The 21,339-nt window shown below is 36.3% G+C and overlaps 8 protein-coding genes across 8 annotated transcripts; 3 read left to right on the top strand and 5 right to left on the bottom strand.

The window, feature by feature from the left end:
• Positions 1-16: 16 nt before the first annotated feature.
• Positions 17-1,498, bottom strand: WICANDRAFT_83091 (allantoate permease family MFS transporter; the record flags this gene model as incomplete). Its single annotated transcript, XM_019185488.1, has 2 exons — positions 17-1,384; positions 1,448-1,498. 2 exons carry the CDS (start codon positions 1,496-1,498, stop codon positions 17-19), a joined length of 1,419 nt encoding a protein of 472 aa, XP_019039964.1.
• A 687-nt stretch (positions 1,499-2,185) lies between these two features.
• NIT3 (putative hydrolase) lies at positions 2,186-3,067 on the bottom strand (the record flags this gene model as incomplete). Its single annotated transcript, XM_019182669.1, has 1 exon — positions 2,186-3,067. The coding sequence occupies one exon, from the start codon at positions 3,062-3,064 to the stop codon at positions 2,186-2,188; it is 879 nt and encodes a 292-aa protein (XP_019039965.1).
• A 238-nt stretch (positions 3,068-3,305) lies between these two features.
• On the top strand, positions 3,306-4,340 carry WICANDRAFT_67433 (fumarylacetoacetate hydrolase family protein; the record flags this gene model as incomplete). Its single annotated transcript, XM_019184082.1, has 2 exons — positions 3,306-3,409; positions 3,471-4,340. The coding sequence occupies exons 1-2, from the start codon at positions 3,398-3,400 to the stop codon at positions 4,338-4,340; spliced, it is 882 nt and encodes a 293-aa protein (XP_019039966.1). The 5' UTR covers positions 3,306-3,397.
• Positions 4,341-4,346: 6 nt separating this feature from the next.
• On the bottom strand, positions 4,347-6,095 carry WICANDRAFT_20299 (uncharacterized protein; the record flags this gene model as incomplete). The annotated part of the gene is made up of 1 exon (XM_019180863.1): positions 4,347-6,095. A coding segment is annotated over one exon (1,749 nt), but the record flags the coding sequence as incomplete, so codon positions are not given.
• A 1,228-nt stretch (positions 6,096-7,323) lies between these two features.
• Positions 7,324-8,436, top strand: WICANDRAFT_28570 (uncharacterized protein; the record flags this gene model as incomplete). The annotated part of the gene is made up of 1 exon (XM_019181506.1): positions 7,324-8,436. The coding sequence occupies one exon, from the start codon at positions 7,324-7,326 to the stop codon at positions 8,434-8,436; it is 1,113 nt and encodes a 370-aa protein (XP_019039968.1).
• Positions 8,437-8,723: 287 nt separating this feature from the next.
• WICANDRAFT_61327 (uncharacterized protein) lies at positions 8,724-13,845 on the bottom strand (the record flags this gene model as incomplete). Its single annotated transcript, XM_019183158.1, has 2 exons — positions 8,724-9,049; positions 9,303-13,845. 2 exons carry the CDS (start codon positions 13,843-13,845, stop codon positions 8,724-8,726), a joined length of 4,869 nt encoding a protein of 1,622 aa, XP_019039969.1.
• Positions 13,846-14,329: 484 nt separating this feature from the next.
• Positions 14,330-14,746, top strand: CGR1 (Cgr1p; the record flags this gene model as incomplete). The annotated part of the gene is made up of 2 exons (XM_019183159.1): positions 14,330-14,390; positions 14,451-14,746. 2 exons carry the CDS (start codon positions 14,330-14,332, stop codon positions 14,744-14,746), a joined length of 357 nt encoding a protein of 118 aa, XP_019039970.1.
• A 2,247-nt stretch (positions 14,747-16,993) lies between these two features.
• WICANDRAFT_61329 (uncharacterized protein) lies at positions 16,994-20,287 on the bottom strand (the record flags this gene model as incomplete). The annotated part of the gene is made up of 1 exon (XM_019183160.1): positions 16,994-20,287. One exon carries the CDS (start codon positions 20,285-20,287, stop codon positions 16,994-16,996), a length of 3,294 nt encoding a protein of 1,097 aa, XP_019039971.1.
• Positions 20,288-21,339: the final 1,052 nt, after the last annotated feature.

Below are 21,339 nucleotides of genomic sequence, written 5' to 3' on the forward strand. Positions count from 1 at the left end.
AATATATAAACTTAAATCAATAAACATATTTATACTCCAAATCTTTATCACCAGTTCTTTCTTTAAGATGATCTTCTCTTTCACCACTCAAGATTTGTTCTTTTATTTTGTTTTCTCTTTGTAAGTGGAATCTCAAGACGGTGGCTAAAAGAGAGCCAACAACAACACAACCTAATGAAAAACCATTACCTAATTTGTATGGTGACTTTCTATAGATTTGGCCCGCAATTGCACCTGCCACGTTACCCAACATTTGATTAGTACCAAGGGCAGCAGCACGACGATAATGAGGTGCCATATTGATATTCATCCAAGTTAAATTGACACCAACAGATCCATACAAAGTTATAGCGATCAAATATGTTGCGAAATAACAAGCACCACCTTTCGTTGTAGATAATAGAATAATATAACCAATCATGGCAAACATATTCCCACCAACAAGTAAATAATGCTTGTGGCCAAAATGATCACTGCAATAAGAAATTACAGCGACACCAATAGCAGCCATCACATAACAAGGAACTGATAGATATTGGGCTTCCATTGAGTTGTAACCTAGTTGTAACTTCAAGATTGATGGCAAGAAAGTGGAGAATCCATAAAGAACAATATCACAACAAAATTGAATACAACAAGATAACCAAACTTTTGGATCTTTCCAAGCAGCATAAACTTCTTTCATTTCAAATTCTTGTTTACCTTGATAACGTCTAGTTTGCTCAGCTCTGATACTCATCAAATGTTGCTCACGTTCGTTCAAGAATCTAGCTTTCTTTGGATCATCAGGTAAACCAAACCAAACCCAAACAGCGGCTAATAAAGAAATACAACCTTCAATAACATATAGCCAACTCCAACTTTGGAAAGATCCAACTGGTTTGATCTTTGTAATACCTGTTGCGATTAACCCGCCAAAAGCACCAGAAAGACATGAACAAATGTACAAGTACCCGACTCTTTTAGTTTGTTCATTTCTTTTGTAAGTCATTGTGATGTATAAAGATTGCGAAGGGAAAACAGAACCTTCAAATAAACCTAATAACAATCTAGTTGCTAATAATGAACCATAACTTCTAACAAAACATGTAAAGATTGTAATCAAACTCCAAGCGACCAGCGCAAAAGTTAAATAACGATGAGGACCAATTTTTTTAACAGCCAAAGTACCAGGCAATTCGACAGTAACATATGTAGCATAGAAGATGGAGACAGCTGTGGAATATTGTGAATCAGTGAAACCCAACTGTTCTTGTAAACCAACAACTCTGGCATTCCCAATATTTGAACGATCCAAAAAGGACAAGAAATAAATCAAGCAAAAAATAGGCATAAGGTAGAAATCCAACTTTCTCACCAACTTGTCTTCTTCATGTTTATCAATCTGTAATGATTCATCTTGTAATTCGGCAAATGAGCCTTCTTTGAAAGAGCCAGCTTCTTTGACTTCTGGGGACACAGCTTGTTTAACGTCTTCTAGTTCCTTTTCACTCGACATCGTTAACCTTTGACCAACAAACACCAGAAGCAACTTATTCTAGTCGAGGATTGTGCCTGTCTTTTATACCGTGTACGGCCTTAGCATTAATTATTGACTCGCTCGTGCATTATGGGCTCATTGTGATAAGCAATAGCGCTTCCATGCCATTTGGTGCACTGGGGAGCCCACTGGGGGGCTATCTAATCTTTCCGCAAGATCACCACCATACACCGACAAGGTTTCAACTGGGTTTACCGTTTCACGTACAAAGAGCACTTTCTGGTGACTGTAGTAACAGCTGTGTCTGATTATGCTGGTGATAAGTGCTTATCGCTAGGAGCTCTTTATCGTTGGTGACAGGATCCCTTCAACTCAGTGGACGAGGCATTCTGTTATCACCCAAGGGGAAGTTGCAGCGCGACATTGGTGGAGTAGCCAATGGACGCAAAGGTCAAACTTCAAACCATTCTTCCAGTAAAAGTGCTCGAGGGACAATCCAGTACACATATAGTGTACCAGGACCAGATTACTACATTTTGCGGTAATTGACGCCTATCACTTTCCCTTTATGTGAGCTCTAGAGCTCTAGATTTTGAATCTGTACACCCATCAATCTCGATGGACTCTCGTATATGATCTTATTAAAGCCTAAAATCACGATATACAACCCATCTTAGCAAAATACAAATTCCACTATCCATATCATTATATAGCTCTTGGTTCAACCTTCTTTGTGTAATCACCATAGATATCGAATCTTCTTTGAGTAGTAATTGGAATACCAGCTCTAGTCTTTTTAAGAAGCTCAGGGTCCAACTCCGCAATAACAATTTCTTCATCTTCACCAGCTTCAGCAATAATGTTACCATTAGGATCAACAATTAATGAATGTCCATAAGCGTGATATCCTAGATTCAAGTTTCTAGATGGACTAACCAACACAACAAAAATTTGGTTATCAATAGCTCTAGATCTTGCCAATAAATGCCAGTGTAAAGGACCAGTGACAGTGTTGAAAGCACCAGGATAAACCATTGCAAACGCATTTTTTTCACGGGCTGCTACTGTTGCTAGCTCAGGGAATCTGATGTCATAACAAATTCCTTCACCAATATTACCAAATTCCGGTAGTTCAATAGTTGTTGCCTTGTCACCACCAGTTAGAGTTATACTCTCTTTGAAAGTTATACCATTTGGAATGTCAATATCAAATAAGTGAACTTTTCTATGTTTACCAATAATTTCACCTTGACGATTGAAAGTGATTGATGTGTTATAAATCTTTCCATCATCTCCTAATTCGGGAATGGAACCACCAACAATCAGAATTTTTTGATCTTTAGCTAACTTGGATAGAAATTGAGTACTTTCACCATCTGGAATCTTTTCAGCATATTTTGAGAATTCTGTGACAGAGTATGGAGAGTTAAAACATTCAGGCAAAATAACCAAGTCAATTGATGAATCCTTCTCTAAAGCTTTCAAAATGAACTCTTTTGCATGAGCTAAATTGGCTTGTTTGTCACTGCCAGCAGTGATTTGGATTAAAGCAACTTTCAACTTCTTGGATAGTAGTTCAGACATTATTCCTTTAGTTCGATCTATACTTCAATTGAGTTAAACTGATGATAAATCAATTCAGACTTAACTTTTTGGCTTCTTCCTTTATGATTCATTATTTCGCGATTTCTCATTATGGCCACAGTTTGTTGCCCGATTACCAATTCTCACTGGGGGAACTAGTGAACTCCGCTGGGGGAGATCAAACAATAAGATGAAAACTATTCGAAGTTGGATCAAATTGTTCGAAAGCGAATGGGGGTCCAAAACATATATAAAGTCATTGAAAGACCAGTTTAATCAAACTCCTCGAGGATTTTATCATATGAACAAAAATCAAGATACATATCTCACAACATGTCCTTCAAGGTATGTAAACGATCCCTTATCGATCCTGCAGCGGAGAAAACTAACATCGAATCCGATTTAGAGACTTATCAGATTTATTGGTGAAGATAACCAAGAATACTTTGGGGATGCTATACTTCCAGAAGATGAAATAGATGTTTACAAGGCAAAAGAAGCTACTATAATCATTGGTGATGTTCTTAAAGATTACACCTTGACAAACTATACACAAAAGATCAAAAAGTTATTGTCACCACTCTCACCAGATCAAATACCTTCATTAAGATGTGTTGGTATGAATTACACCAAGCACGCTATTGAGATCAAAATGGAAATTCCAAAATACCCAGTGTTGTTTTTCAAACCAACTTCAGCGATAGTTGGTCCTTCAGATCCAATCAGAGTCCCAGCGGCTTGTCAAATCCCTCCAGCTAAAGTTGATTATGAAGTTGAAATGGCTATTGTTATTGGTAAAGAAGGTAAAGATATCCCATTACATAAGGCACACGAATATATTCTAGGTTATACAATTGGTAATGATGTTAGTCAACGTACCTGGCAAATGGATAGAGGTGGTACTCAATTTGGTGTTGGTAAAATGTTTGATACATTTGCACCATTGGGACCATGTATTGTCTCATCAAATGTGCTACCAGATACTGATGGTTTAAACATTAGCTGTAAAGTTAATGGTATTACTAGACAAGATTCAAACACCTCAGATATGATTTTCAACTGTTTTGAGGTTGTTTCTTTTATGTCCAATGGTACAACTTTGAAGCCTGGTGATGTTATCTTTACTGGTACACCTTCAGGTGTTGCAGTTGGGTTGAATCCATCTCCTTGGTTGAAAGACGGGGATGAAATCGTTTTCGAAATTGATAAAATTGGTACATTGAAGAATAAAGTTGTTTTTGAAAATGATCCAGAAATAACAAAATTGCATCTATAGTTTGAAATTATACATATCTTTACAAAATGGATCTTGTTTCCCCATAAACCTTTCCTTACAATGATGATGTAGTCTTGAATATTCGACACCTAACTCCCAAAAACACTGGGTATATAGACTTGAGACAATGTTGAAAAAGCTTGCAAGGTTATTCAAATTATCAATGCTTGATAAATTTGCAGCACATTTCCTTATGCTCATATGATACTCAAAGGCACCTCTGTCCAGAACCAGATTTCTATCCAGCTCTTCTTTAATTCTCACCAAATAATCAAAAGCATCTTCATTGTATTCCTCCAAGCCTTCATTAAATTTATCACTCTCCGGTCCTCTCTCCAAAAAGTTATAACACCAAATAATCATAACTGATGCATTAATAATATGGGCCCTCTCGTGCACAGGATCCTTATCAGGTCTATAATCAATAACACCATCCTGAAAGTTCAATAGACATTCAATAACACATAAATAAGCATGGACAACAGATACTCTTCCATCTAATGATTTTGCCCATTTTCTCAATCTCATTTCAACATTTTTATAATCCTTGTCATCCACTTTGACACTCATTCTCAGAGGTAAACCTGCAAGAATCAACATGTCATGGTTGACTATTCTTAACCTAATTTGTGCCATGTGGTATGAAGGATATTTGCACTTGGTATCATTCAAATCGAAATAAACAGTTCCTGAATCGGCTTTCCTCACTCTTAAATCAACCAGCAGCGTGCTAACATCACAACACGAACCTTCATTAACGTTATATTTCCAAGAATCCAACGCATAAGATAATTTGTCTCTCCAGACATCTTTCAGTATATCACTAGTTGATTCATCAGTAATCATGGCCATTGTTTCATCTCTCAACTCAAACTGAACCATCAAAGATACAACGGCAAATAACATAACTTTTTTCCCAAATGAATTGGTTTGAACTTTCTCACCCTTTAGTAACTTCTTCAAAGCAGTCAAAACCATTTCGGGATTCTTGGGTAGTTCAAGATTTTTCAAAGTATCTATATCGGCCTCCCATAAACAATCATCACATGGCAATCCCAATCTCAATTTGTTGACATACAAGGAAGCTTGATGTCCAGACGTTATTAAACTATTAAGATCAAAGCAAAAAGCCATCAAGGCACACCTTTTCATAGATTCTGCGTGGATCCATTTATTCCACAACACATACTGATCAGTTTCATTCAATTCAGTGTGGGATTTACTTTCAGTAGCATAAGGGTCACCACCAAGTACTGTACTTCTCTTCATCATTTCTATCTTAGCAGCATAGTGAACCGATGACCGTTCATGTAAGTCTCTTGAAGAATAATGCTTCTCAAAGACTTCAAGGATTAGTAAGCTTTGAATCTCCCATGGTTCAGAGGCTCCTGGTGATCTATGTTTGAATATTAGCCATCTCAAGGGGATACCTATTTCCATAGCCATACCTAGAGGGTCCTTGAAAGGATTCCCGATTGAATTTGAGAGCGCAGCCCCCATTAAAACCATTGCAAGTATCAATATTGGTGGTGCCGTAAGAGTATTGAATGATGGTTTGTGAATGATTGGATATTGTATATGGAAAGTGGTCCAATAAATGTTCAAACAGAGCTCTAAAGCTGTAGCATCAAAATCTTCATGACTAGTCAACGTGGGTATGAGAAACAACATCCGTCTCATCAACTCAGATGTTATCAACGTTGAGTTTCCTTGAAAAGATGGGATGTTTCCTAGATCCGACTCTAGTAATTCTAATAAAGTGGAATTCAACGTCTGTTCAAAATTCAAGTCTGGTCTTGTCAAAATATCTTTAAAGTCATAAAATGTATCAAACGACTTTGATCTAGACTTTGTACTTTCTGGAGATCTACCATAGATTGGTGAAAATAGGTTATCATTGATACCAATGGTCCAGTTTTGAGGAATAAAAGATGAAATATCGTCTGACATTGGGAAAGGTGATATTGCAAACTCGGCGCCATTTGGTGTGGAATTCTCACCAGGAGTTTCTGGCTTTTTGGGATTATATTCCACTTCAGTGGCCTTATTTCTTAAATGCCTGTTGTAATGGTCTTTCTTAACATCTGCTCTCTTGAACTTCATACCACATTCTTCACACTCGTAAAGCGCTGCAGTATCATCATGGTTAAGCTTATGTCTTTTAAGATGGTCCTTCCTTGAAAATGACTTGAGACAGCCAGGATATTCACATTTAAATCTTTGATCTTGAGCCTTTTTTGCTTTCTGAGTGGGTTCCTCGGCCTCATTTGGTTCCTTAGTTGCAGTTCTCAATCTTTTCTTTGACATTCCTTCTTCACATCACTTTCCAGATCTGTTGACCTTTTACCATGCCATCAATGACCAGATATATTAGCTGATTAATGATCGTGCTTTGTTTTCATTGTTGTTTTTTGAAGTCAAGAGATTGTTCTTTTGGTTTTCGCGAATTTGAAAAATAGCTCCTCCAAATTTTGAGGACGCTATTTTAAACAAAATGAGCCTGAGACTTGAGACTTCAATTTGAAATCTATGGCTTGGTCTTGGAATTAACCAATTTAGTTACACTTGAAAGCTATAATCTATAAGCTATTAAAGATTCAGCTTTGTGAAATGCTCGTCTTTGCTAACTAATTAATGTTCAACGTTTAACTTGAAAGAAAACGCGTCCACTTGAAAATTTACAAAACCAATCTGGCACACATACACACAACGTACTGAGTATACTATTTATAAGTTCAATTGGCCTCATTATACACTTTATATCTACAAATCCAACCTCTTTAAAGGTATTACCATGTATTTTTGATCCGTTTCGAAATCTTGAGATCGCTGTCACCATCCTGTAGAGGATAAAACCGTTTTATGTCAAGAGCAACACCAGTATAAACATTTTAGTACAAAATGTCATAGAAAAGCTTTGGAATCCTGAAAAATCTATTCGATTCAGCTGTTCTTCATTGAATCAATTGCATCAAAGTCCAATATGGTGTTTCAAAATCCTTTCAAAGTCGAGCAATACATGGATGAGCATGAAACTAACATCACTTATAATCTGGGGGAAACTTGTTGTCACTCACTTTCATTAAAAGATATTGAGCAATTATCAGGGAATCCACCACCTTTGGATAAAATTGATAGTATAAGACTGACATATGGTGCTATTAGAGGTACAGATGACTTGAAAAATGGTATTTCCAGCTTATACGATAACATTGGTCTTGATGATATTGTTGTTACAAATGGTGCGATTGGTGCCAATTTCCTAACTATTTATAGTTTGATCGATTCAACTGATCATGTCATTGTCGTTGACCCAACTTATGAGCAATTGAAGTCTGTTCCTACAATTTTCAAAGGTGAAGTTTCACTGCTACCTTTAAAGAGTGAAGAAGGTTGGATTCCATCAGTTGATACCTTAAAGAGTTTAATCAAACCAAATACCAAACTAATCATCATCAATAACCCAAATAATCCAAGTGGACAATACATTCAAACTTCAATTTTGGAGAAGATTGTTAATGTTGCTAAAGAAAATGATGCTTATCTCTTGTGTGATGAAGTTTATAGACCTTTATTCCATGGTGTTTCAAAGCCTAAATCTATTGTGGAGCTTTATGAAAAAGGTATCTCAACTGGCTCTTGTTCAAAGGCATTTTCCGCCGCAGGTATCAGACTAGGATGGATAGCATCAAAAGATAAAGATTTCATAAATGCTTGTTTTCTAAGAAGAGACTACAACACAATTTCCATCTCAATGATTGATGACATTATTGGAACTTATATTTTGCTAAATAAAGATGCAATCTTGAAAAGAAACCATGAGCTTTGTGCTCAAAATATCAAGATCATTGAGGATTTTGTTCACCGTAATTCAACAAAGGTCAGTTGGGTCAAGCCAAACTCAGGTGCAACATGTTTCATTAAACTTCACACAGTTGAAAACACATATGACTTTTGTTCTAATTTGGCAGTACAACACAGTACATTGATTGTCCCTGGTGAAGTCTTTGATCATCCAGGATATATCAGGATTGGTTTTGGTAATTCATCAAAAGAATTGGTTGAGGGATTGAAGATCCTTGAGGCTTTGATTTGAAACTACAAAAACCATCAACATTGACAAAATTTTCATATTTGAGATCAACAGTGTAGTAGCCCCTGGGTTTTAAGTTGTTCACCATCAAGTGCGTTCTTTTCTCACCTCCTTAGTGGATGTATTCACGGACGTGATGCTCGTGTTATAACCAAACGATTGGGCTTGAGTGGACACGTCAAAACTCTCTTGATTGTAGCTAAGAGTATCAGGTATTTCAAAGCAAGTTTGTTGATCATTCAAGCCTTCGAATGGCTCACCAATATTCACAAACTTGCATTTCCAATAACTTATTGTTCTGATCCATTACCATCAGCTTTGCAGACACTTTCAACCAAAAAATCAAAGTTTTCATTCTTTTGAATTGCTTGTTTCACATGTTGTGCAGTAACTCTTTTGGTACCAGCATCTTTTGCTTCTGTACCAGCAGCATCAACCAATGAAGCTAGGAAAAACTCTAAAGCTCTACCAACAACAACAGGTGTTGCTTGAGCAACTTTACCAATATCCTCATCTGATTGCATCAACTTCTTTATTCTAGCAGCTGGGAAATGAGTCTTGATATCATCAAATTTAGGTGACATTTTTATAATGAACAAACAATTGAACAAGTTTTCTAAAGTTTACGGCATTTTCAAAACCTGCTAAATTTCATGTGTTTTTGATGGAATATCACATCTTTATATAATTTTTTTTTTTTAGCCCATCAAAATCTGAATCGGCCACGAATCAAAACAACCAGGTTGTTACCCGGGAAACCAACGCTACGGTAACAGCTGTACTACAATTAATTTCAAGTCAACAGTTCTCATAATATCTATTGTTCAAAATAGTAAAACCAAACCAGAATATCATTCACTCCAGATTACGATCATCAGTATATTCATCTCCCTCTGGTGCATCATCAAGCCCTAAGTCATCCTCCTCGGCTTCGGCTGCTGGAGCTTGTTCTTCGTTCAACACTTCACCATCATCATCAATATCATAATCATCATCATCTATCACATCACCCAAAATGTCTTCCTCTTCATCATCTCTAAAATCGCCATCTCTGACAGCATTATAACCTGCACCTCTTCTTGCATATCTTGTATTTCTAGAAAAGATGGATTTGACTTTGTTGATCAAAAAGTTATCAAAGATTCTGAACATCTTGAAGGTTGCAATACCAGCAGCAATAACAGTAACACCACCTCTGATTATGCTATTAACAACTTTGTCTGTGGCATTATTTTCAATCAAATCATCTTCTTCACCTAATCTGATTTCACCGAATCTTTGGAATCCACCATTACGACGAATACCTTTTTCATAAACAAACCAAACTGCAAATAAGAAAACTAAAATAGGCGCAATGATAACAACAGCCAAACCAAATCCTTTAAGCTTGCCACCACGTTTCTTTTGGAACTCATCCTCTTTACCTGGACATGGAATAGGATCAAGCTTATCAAATTCTTGACCACCTTCACAAGTTGATAATGCAATTTTTCTATAACCGGTTGGCTCAAAATATTCAAAAGCATCTTTATCAATTTTACAGATCTGAGAATTATCTGCTGGTTCCAATCCCTCGACTAACTTACAAGTACCGTCACTTGCCTTGACATAGTTGAAATCACATTCATAATCACGTCTGGTACATGGACAGTTTCTAACAACTTTGAAAGCAGAACTCAATGGTGCACTTCCAATAAAACAATCAGAATGATCACTTAATCTTCTCAAATATTGAGCTTCATGACCAAACAAACAATTTGTAGTGGAGAAAGGATGTTTTGGAGACCAATATTCAAAATCATCTTTATCTGGATCATCCAAATCCAAAACACATTGTCTTGCAAAAACATTCTCAAAATCAAGAGCAAAGGTCTTTGTTTCTTCGCCTCTGTTTGCTGGAGAGTTGGCAATCAATAAGAATCTCTTTGAAGTATCAGATGGAACAGTAACAATATCTTCAACTTTGACCAAATCTTCACTAAATTTGTAGTCATTCCATGATTGACCTTCGTCCAAAGAATAATGTATAGTGTCTGTATTTGTTTGATCATTAACTAGAACAATGATTGATCCACGATCACCAAATTCCCATTGATATACTCCTTTCTTGGCTTCTTTCCAGGTGCTACCCCCATCTGTTGTAATAAATGTTGAAGCATCATCAAAAGCACCAAGTGTATCACCGACATTACCAACACCTAATAAAACACCAGTGGCGGATCCTGATGAGAAAGTATCACGATAATCTTTTCTTTCAGTGTAACCATGAAGATGTAACGAACATTCACTCAAAGATTTACCGACACATGAAAACTTCTTACCTTCAGAATCTGTAGAAGGAGGTTGAAGTAAGTCCCAATCTGAACCATCATTAAATGTGATTTGGGATTTCAACTGTTTACGTGAACCTTGTTTTGCTTCTTCGTTATTCGAAACAGTATTAATGATGGCAATACCTTCAAGTCCTTCAACTCTTTCATAATCAACAAAACCATATTCATTTCTGTTCACAAATCTTTCAGAAAGAACATATGATGTACCATTGGAGTTAGATTTTAAAATTGAGCCAAACTCGGAACCGGCTCTTTCGTTGGTAGTGACATGTAAGAAGATAGCACCTGTTTCTGAACCAAGAATTGTATAAGCTTGTTGCTTGTTGACTTTGAAGTTTGATGGGAATAAAGCTTCAGCAAAAGTTTCACCATCTACTGTAACATAAGCCTTCAGACTGTCTCCTTCAACAGCTGCAACAACAGTGTAGTGTGTGGTAGTTGCAAATCCGACGATTCTATCATATAATGTCTTTTGATTGGCAAATTCATCTTCTGAGGAAATCAATGAGAATCCATCTTTTTCGAGAACCTGACAATATATTGTGTTTTTATCAGCATTGAATTTGGTGTATCTAGCACCAACAAAATCACATGTTCTAACATTTTTGGCTAGACTTTTCCATGATTGACCACGATCTTTAGTAATAAATGCAACTGACTTACAGTTTTCTGAGAATCTGGATTCACAATTCTCATCACCATAGAATATAAATGAAGCGTCTGTTTGATTGTTGAACGTCAAAACTGGTAATCCGAAAACGTTGATTGATGATGGTGCTGAAACAATTTGAAAAGTGTTTGCTCTGTCATTTGAGATGTGTAACTTCTTGTTGGTGGTGATAAGGACAACATCATCTTTAAAGTATGGGTTTAGGTAAATCTCATAAATTTCATCATCAGTTTGGTACTTTTTGAAACTTTTACCAGCATCATGTGAGATGAAAACTTCATTTCTTGTAGTTCTAACAAGGATGGTTTCATCAGAGCTATGACCTTTAGTTTGATCCAAAAACATGTAACGAGCGATCCTGCCTTGGAAACTTGTTTCACTAGTTTGAATCTTGTTTGCTTTGAGTAAAGCATCATCACAATTGAACGATTTTTCACTTAAATCAACACTTCCACCTTCACATAAGTTACCTGGAATCTTTCTTTTTGACTGTAATTTCAACTCTTTGTTTGAAGAATCTGCACATATCTTGGTAATAGCATTGTAATCGGGAGCACATTCACCTTTGGAATTTTTCAAGAAACCAAAGTTACACTCATAGTCCCCATCAGTACATTGACAAGCAACTTCTTCAACTTTCAAGTCTTCAAACACTTTGTTGACAAAACATTTAGCATCTTGTTTTCTGCGCTTGAAAATATCTTTATGACCAAAGATACATTGACCATTACCGTCATCATCTGTTCTACCATACCAAGTTTCCATATCCCCATCACCACAAGTCGAATCGAAAGCCTTTGCAAAATCAAGACTATAAAGAACCTGGCTGTTTTCATTTGAGTTTTGAGGTCTGAACAACCCAGAAAGAATAAACTTGGTTGAGGTGCCATCGATAGTAGTTGTTAACAAATATGGAAAAATGTCCTTATCAATGCTGAATGATTGCCACGTTTTTGCTTGGTCTAGAGAATAATAGAGTTTAGACGTTAATAAGTTTTCTTTACGTCTATCAGATTTAACGTATGGAGCAGCAACAATAACATTACCGAGATCACCAAAAGCAAATATAGTTGGCTCATCAAGAGTTTTTTCCCAATTAAGACCCCCATCTCTTGAAGCATAGGTGTGCATGTTCAGAATGTTTTTATCAAGAGATGTACCAGTAGAGCCAACAGCTAATAAAATACCTGGAGTAGCACCTGTGGCACCTTGACCATCTCCTCTTCTTTCTTCCAAGCTTAACAAATTTAAGCTACAGCTTTCATCACCTGGACAATTACTAGTTTTCAGATAATCCCATGTCCGACCATCATCGAAAGTAATTTTAGACTTGGATAATGGAGCCAAAGTACTACTATCATATCCTTCCATCACATTTGCAATCCAAACACCTTCAATAGTTTCCACTTTCTCTAAATTCACAAATCCCAAGAAGTTACCTTCAATGTTCTCTAGCAACTTTTTGAAATGAATACCTTCACTGTCAGAAGACAAAATATCAGAAACTTGCTTACCATCCTCTGAGAAGCCCCAAACACTGATATGCAATGAGGATTTGCTTGAAGGGAGGAAGCTAAAGCTATCAGAGACAATGGCAGCATCGATAACGGCTTTTGTAAATTCATAGCCATCTTTGGACACGTATAGAACTGCTGAAGATCCGGTAGCACCGTACTTATCAGTTTGCACAGTGGCAACAATGAATGACTGAATAACATTAATTTCCAAAACATAACTAGTTGCTAGGATCCCGGTGGTATCATTTATGGTTTCTTGTGTTTTGAAGAAATCAGTTGAAGTGATAATTTGAGTTTGCCTTATATATCCGTGAGTATCTCTTTCACTTTTCAAACACAAAATTCTGCTATCATCACCTGCATCAAAAACACCATTAGATTTTGTAAAGGTACAGTATGAAACATTTGGTATCAAAATCTTTGGATCATTCTTAAAACCATCAGTGGTGTAAAAGACGTCATTCTTACAGTTTCCTTCTTTATCACATTCAATAAATGCCAGTAATACTTCATCAGTGTTTTTGCTATTGACATTCACTTCATAATTGAGATTAGGATCAATTTCTACTTTGAATGTGTCCCAACTTTTACCTTGATCATTGGAAACGTAATGTGTTGATTTTGAAGAAAAGGCAAAAACACGATCTTTTTTAATCTTATCAATATAGAAATTTTGAACATCATCTAAAACTTTTTCCCAATTCTTCCCATCATCTTGAGATCTTAGTAAACTCTTGCCATTCAAATTCAAAAGGACTGGGGAATCATCAAAATACAAAATGCTTTCAGAGACATGATCTGACACTTGTGAATGTATTTCTGGGGCAAAATCAGCTACCACCACTTTTAAAAGAGCGACCACCAGGTAGGTTAATCCAAGAATAACCTTCATCCTGTGATTCACTCAAATTGAATTACCTGCCCTAAATTGATTCTCGATCAATTGGTAGTTGTTTGAAGTCTCTTTGTTCTTTATAAAACGGATCTTATCGAGGAACGTTATTGCTTTCTGCTTTCCAAATCACCGCAATTGACTCAATTGTTATGCTTCTGTCCTTTCACTTTGACTTTCAATAGCTGATTGAATTGGTCGACTTATCGAATAACTCCAAAATGGAATCGAATTGGTTCCTTTTAATTTGCTTCCAGCCTATAAAATTGGGCAATTCTTCAACCGCCATTCAAAAAGCGTTCGCGAAAACAGCCTCCAAATAATGCTGCGCTAACCAGGTCGCGAACATCCGAACATCTCATCGGCTTTGGCTCAAAAAATTTATTTTGCACTTTAAATATTTAGAAACAATAAGCAGAACAATTAACGAGCTACTTCGAGTAATCTTTTGAGGTGTGTTTGTTGATATATTCGTTACAAAGCCATGTCATCCCAAGAAGAAAATAGAGAAGTCCAAAACTTAGGTAAAGGTGACAGAGTTAACGGTAAGTTTATATATTTGGAAGGTCTCATTTAGTAGAGAGTACTGACATAAAATTTGACAGGAAAGAACTGGAAGGTTGAAAAAGCCGCATTCAGAGTTAAAAGTTTAGGTGTTAAATCTACTTGGGCTAAGAAGCAAGAACAAAGATTGAAAGATGAGCAAGTCAAAGCTAAGCTTAAAGAACTAAAAGATGAAAAAGAAAATGAAAAGAAAGAACGTATTCAAGCTATAAAGGACAGAAGAGCCAAACAAGAAGAGAAAGAAAGATATGAAAAGATGGCTGCCAAAATGCATGCTAAGAAGGTTGAAAGAATGCGTAAAAGAGAAAAAAGAAATAAACTACTTAAAGACCGTTGAACCTTTCGATGAGAAAGGGTTGTCAACTTTATCATCGTCATCGTCAACGACAAGTAATAATGGTTTTCTGTGTATATTAGGGATTTTAATGGCATTTGTTTTCAAAAGTTTTATGAAATGATGTTTGAATGTAATTATGGCTTACATGCCCTGATTCTTAGAATGCAAGCTTTGTGTGTGTTCTGTTACAGATCATATATGGCTAATAATTTCAATTGGTGCTCTTTTTTCTTCTCTTTGAACTAACAATAGATTTTTTAATGCACTCAGTATAGGATATAGGATCTTTCAAGCGCAATTTCAAGATCCATATACCCATGAGGCTGATTTTGAATTGAAAACATTATACAAATTAGGTAAGAACAATGATTCTCGAAATGCGTCTAGAAGACTTCACAGTATTTTGAGGCCCTACGCATATTTTTAAAATCTCTTGCTGGCACGTTACTACTGATGTTTTTTATTTCACGGTTTTATTGTTGATTCAGATTTCTTCTATAAGCTATTGTGTCTTCCCGATACGGCAATAGCGTCGATACCTTCAACTTCAAAACACCGAACATTAACCAGACAGCTGTCAAAACCAAACTTTGTTTTATAATTGTTTCGAAACTAAGTCTGAAAGCTTTTAAAAAAGTATATAAAAGGTACTTTCACTTCATTTAATTCAAAAAGCCTTCTTCACCTTATTATCAAACAACTAAAACACTACAATCACTATCAAAAATGCAACCATCCACCACTTTCGCTGCTCCAAAAGACAAAACTGAAAACGCTGATCAATTTAACTGGGGACGTTATTCTTCTGGTCACTGTATCATTGCTTAGTTCTGTGAATTTTTCTACACATTTTTTTATCTGTTATACTGAAGCTGGTTTTGTTATGTCAATGCTGACAGTTTGAAATAGCTATATGGTTTTTTAATCCTAGAACGGTACACAAGTTCCAAATATATTGAATGACATTATACTTTAATTTTTAGACCATGACCCCCTGTAGCTCAAACATATTCTTCGCCGTAATGTGAGAGTATTAATTATATTGTTGAGATTCAGCTGTACTAGTTCAGACAAAATGGTTTTTTTGCTGCTCTTATCTGTACAATTTCCTAATCCGGTTGATTATCAATTTTAAACTTCATATCTATTAATTCAACTGAAAAACAACGTAACTCTTCCAAAATGTCCTGTATTAATAAGTGTAAACTCTAGATATATTTCATTCCTTACTTCTATTCTAGATCTATTAAGCTTTCATACGATCACAGCTAGCTGATCAGTTAATTCAGCTAGCTGCGGTGCCCATGTACTGGCCCACTCACCAGCAGCTTAGCTAGAATATTCGAACCAACATGATCATGATTAATATCGACTAAACTGCATTTAACCATTAGGACATCGAGATCATGGAATTAAAGTACTTATATGATCAGCTTATAATAATTGGCCGTGAATATAATTATTTATTATATATTGATCAACATATATTTTTTTTTTATAAATTACTAGTTGATGTATTTGATGAACTTGGATGAGGAATGCAATTAAGCACGAACCGCTTGGATTAATTTGTAGGCTTCTCGCTATGTTGGAATTCAAACTTCCTTATAATATCCTTCTCAGCTAGCCAATTACTGATCAGAAAAATTAACCTTAATTTTTTTTTTTTAATGTCCAATATCTGATGTGTATTTATAATAAAATGCTGAATTATAATAATTATAATGTACAAAATCACTAGGGACTCAGTCTATAATTATATTATTGCGTCGACGACGTCTGATTTAAAGTTAAAGCTGGGATAAATCAGAATAAAAATATTAACAGGTAAGAATGTATCTGATGTGTATAATATGAAAATCAAAAAAAAATAGACAGCGTCTATAAGCACTAGCTAGTGCAGATCATAATATATTATTGATCATATTATTAGTCATTTTGAATATTAAAAACGTCGACGTGATTCATATAATAATTAATATTGCAGATCGAGTGGTCTCTCTATTAATTAACATATAAGTACGACAATTAAACTATATCTGTATTCAAAAGTTTCTCAGAAGCTGCATGTTGTCAGTGACACAGTTCATGAACTAGCAACGTTTATAGACCATATGGGTTGGCATTATTTGCACTATGAGCTAGCAGACGAAAAGCTACAAATACAACATCATATAATAAACAAATCACGATAAATTAATGTATATAATATATTAAAAGTTCAATTAATATCTTGACTTTACTAGTCTAGAATATCATTTGTAAAAGAAAAACGAAAAAAGACAAAGATCCAAATAGTAAGCCATGTTGGCCTTTCAAAACATTACCAGCATTAGCTTCTTGTACAGTATATGCTGTGCTTGAGTTTGATTCTAATGATGAGATAGAAGGAACGACAGTGGATAATGTGTTGATTATTTGGGTTGAAGTTGTTGATGGGTTACTTGAAAAGGTTGTCAATGTTCCAGTGGATGGTTGTGATGAAATTGGGGTAGTTTCTTGTGATGATGATGGTTCTTCAGCAGCTATCGTTGGTGATGTTCTACTTGTTTCGATTTGTATTGAACAAGATTCACATGGCACAGTGACTGTTTGACCATTAACATCAGTTGTGGTGATGGTTGGAACATCAGATGTGGATTCACATGGTACCGTTGTAGTGACTGTAGCACCACTTGAGTTTGTAGTAGTGACCACTATGAATGAAGTTGTAGTGACGTCTGGTGTTTGTAATGTAGTACCAGTTTCACAAGGAACTGTTGTGGTGATGGTTGATCCATATGTATTTGTAGTGGTAATAACAAATTCAGATGTTGAAGAAATTTCACTTGATGTAGATTCACAAGGAACAGTTGAATAAATGGTAGTACCCTGTGAATTTGTGGTTGTCACAACAGTATATGATGATGACGTAGAAGGAGCCTCTGATGTACATGGAACAGTTGTTGTGATGACAATACTTCCAGATTTTGTTATTGTTGTAACAGTGAATGAAGTTTCTTCAGTTGTTGATGTTGCACTTGTGGAGCTTGATGATTCACAAGGGACAGTAGTTGTGATGGTCTCAGTATGCGGAATAGTGACCGTTTCAACTGTGTATTGAGTTGTAGTTGGTGTTGAGAAGTATGATGACAATGAGTTTGTGGTACATGGAACAGTTGTAAAGCTTGTTATGTTGAATGATGTGGTGACGGTAGTGACAGTATATGACTCTGGAGTGGATGATGTATGTGAAAAGCTAGATGAGCTTGTGGTGGAAAACTTAGAAGAAACAACTGATGAAGAACTTGAAATAACACTTGAGCTTGAAGGTGTCACCCTAGATGAACTTTCAACTGAGCAAGATGATGATGGGGTGGTGTGAGTTGTGGAAGAGAAACTTGAAGATGCGCTGGAGCTCGACTCACTTGAAGAATATCCAGAAGAGTGAGATGTAAAGCATGAAAAGCAAGTGAAACTGGAGATTGTTGAAGTTGTTGACGAGGTGGTGGTATAAATAGATGATGACGATGATGATGATGAGCTCAACACAAAAGTGGAGCTACTTTCAGCAGAAGATGAGGATGAAACACTTGAGCTTGACATGGAGCAACCTGGCAATGAGCAACTAGTGATAGTGATAACAGTAGTTGAACTCAATTCTGGAGTTGTTGAACTTGAACTCATTGAAGATTCAGAGCTTGATGAACTTGTAATGCGAGAGCTTGAACTCACCACAGTTGATGATGAGACCAACGAGCTTGATAAGATTGATGAGCTTGATGAAGAGATCACAGGTTTTGTGATACTGCTTGTAGTGAGGGTTGAGGAATGGACAGAAGAGCTGCTTGAAACAGAAGAACTAAATTGTGACGTTGTGCTCGATTCTGAAACTGAGGATGAGGAACTAACAACTGAGCTTGATGAGACAGAACTTGATGATGAAAGAGATGTTGATGAACTTGAAGACACAACACTTGAAGAACTTGAAATAGCACTTGAAGAACTTGAGCTAATGGAGGAAAACGTGGAAGAGGCTGGCTTGAGGGTGGTGGTTGAAAGTGAATAAAAACTTGTAGAACACGACAAGCAAGTTCCCGAGGAAACGGTTGTAGTTGTTGTTGATGATATCGTGACTGGAGTTGAAGAAGAGCTTGCTGAACTTGACAAACTTATAACCGAAGAGCTGGAAGAGCTTGATGATATTAAAGAGCAGGAACTGGAGTGAGTGAAGCTTGATCTTGAAGAGACAGAAGAAGAAGTTGTGACTAAGCTTGAGCTTGATGAAACAACAGAGCTGGAACTGGTGGCAACAGAAGAGCTTGAGACGACAGAGGAGGAACTTGAGCTTAAACTTGACACCACTAAAGAGCTTGAACTTGATGAGTAAGCAGAGCTAGAAGTTGAAACAACGGAAGAACTTGAACTAACAAAAGTTGAGCTAGTGCTTGAACTTGAAACAGCAAAAGAGCTTGAGCTAGGAGTAGCAGATGAGCTAGAGCTTGTTATTGAGCTTGAAGAGCTTGAAAAGCTTGATGATGATGATGAGCTGATATAACTGCTTGAGGAAACACTAAATGGTTTAGAAGAGCTTGAGCTGGAAGAGCTTGCTGAAGATGAATAACTTGAAGAGCTTGAGCTTGAACTTGAGCTTGGAACTGAGGTAGTGCTGGAACTAGAAGTCACCACTGAGCTAGATGAAGAGCTTGAGCTTGAAACTGCGGAAGAGCTGGAACTAGAAGTCACCACTGAGCTAGATGAAGAGCTTGAGCTTGAAACTGAGGAAGAGCTGGAACTAGAAGTCATCACTGAGCTTGAACTTGAACTTGAACTTGAACTTGAACTTGAAGAGCTTGAAGATGGAGTTGGGAAGTATGAGGTTGAACAAGACAAACAAGTACCACTCGATATAGTGATTGTAGTCGAAGAATGTGTTGTTTCTGTTGTTGGAAAGTATGAAGTAGAGCAAGACAAACAAGTTCCTTTTGAAACAGTCACAGTAGTTGATGAATGTGTTGTCTCAGTAGTTGGATAATAAGATGTTGAACATGACAAACAAGTACCTTTAGACACAGTCACCGTTGTTGATGAATGTGTTGTTTCAGTTGTTGGGTAGTATGATGTAGAACATGATAAACAAGTAGCAGAAGAGTATGTCTTTGTGGTGCTAGAGTGAATGGTGCTCAAACTAGTTGAGGTTGAACTAGTGGATGGTTTAGTGGTAGATGAAGTTGGTGTGACAGATGAAGTAGTTGTAGAACTAGAAGTAGTAGTTGGAGAAGTCTTTGATGATGATGGTGTTGGGTAATATGAGGTTGAGCAAGAAGCACATGTACCACTAGAGTAAGTGACTGTTGATTTTGAATGAATAGTGCTCAATGAAGTTGAAGTTGAAGTTGAACTTGTGGTTGATGATTTAGTTGTGCTTGGATAAATTGTTGAACATGAAAGACAAGTACCAGCACTAACAGTGGTAGTTGCTGAAGAATAAATGGTGCTCAAGGAGGAAGCAAATGCTGCTAATCCTAAAAATCGAATCAAACTAAACGAGTGGAGTTTCATCTTGGTCTAATGAATGAAAAGTAGTTGGTAATTTGGTAAATAGATGAATCAAATATGAGGAAGATATGGAAATCTTCAAGGGATCATTCATCTTATAAATATCCATCATAGCCAGCTCATCTCAAGAGCAGAAGCAGCAGCATCAACCACCATGTAAGTACGTTACGTTGTGTTTTGTAAACATCCAAGTTTTGACTTGATGAAATTTCCCTAAACAGACAAGCACAATTGAATCTTGACTCAAGTTTCCAAACAATTGGTAATGAGGCAACTGTCAAAGTAGGTAGCATCTTTCTAGAATAATACCAACATTGAACGCAATGTCTGAAGATGTGACAAAGTTTTTAGCGAGATTGAGAATGTTCAGGCGTTTGGGTTTTGAAAGTCTTTATTGTTTGTTCCAGAAGCGGCAATTCAATGAGTAACGTTCGAACAGCGTGTTAGAGAGCCTTGGAAGTATTAAGCCCCAAAAAGGCAGCTCGAGAGATCTTTGAGATCTCGACTGAAATAGAAGACCATCTGCTTATAGCTAGCATCCATCGAATCCTCAAGAGGTTCTGTTTGACTGAAATGTTGATGTTCTGGTTGTTGACGTTTTCTGACAGAATATCCTCTACTGTGTGTATATAAGGTAATTCCGATGTTCTATTAATATACATATAATGTTACAATTAGTGGATTCTTGATTCTTCTTATAGTTGATGTGAAATGTTGAGTATTGATGAATTGTGCATAATTGGTTATTCTGGTTATGTAATACCTGACATTCCCCCCCTCATTTCTGAGTATTTATTGAATGTAATAATATTAAATATGATGAAACTTGATTTGGAACTATATTGTGTTGTCTTTTGTTAACCGGTGTTCAATTGGTTGTGATTGAATATGAAAGAATGAGTGAAGTACCTATAGATTTAAAAAGAAATGATTCTTGAATGGTGTGGAGGTTAATGTCTTTTGAATTTCAGGACCTGAGTATTTCTTGGTGAGAAAATCTGAGCAGTTTGAGATACCTGAAATATGATGGAATGTAACAATGTTATCTTCTTTGT

Source organism: Wickerhamomyces anomalus, assembly GCF_001661255.1.
Source record: "Wickerhamomyces anomalus NRRL Y-366-8 unplaced genomic scaffold WICANscaffold_2, whole genome shotgun sequence".
NCBI lineage: Eukaryota > Fungi > Ascomycota > Saccharomycetes > Phaffomycetales > Wickerhamomycetaceae > Hansenula > Hansenula anomala.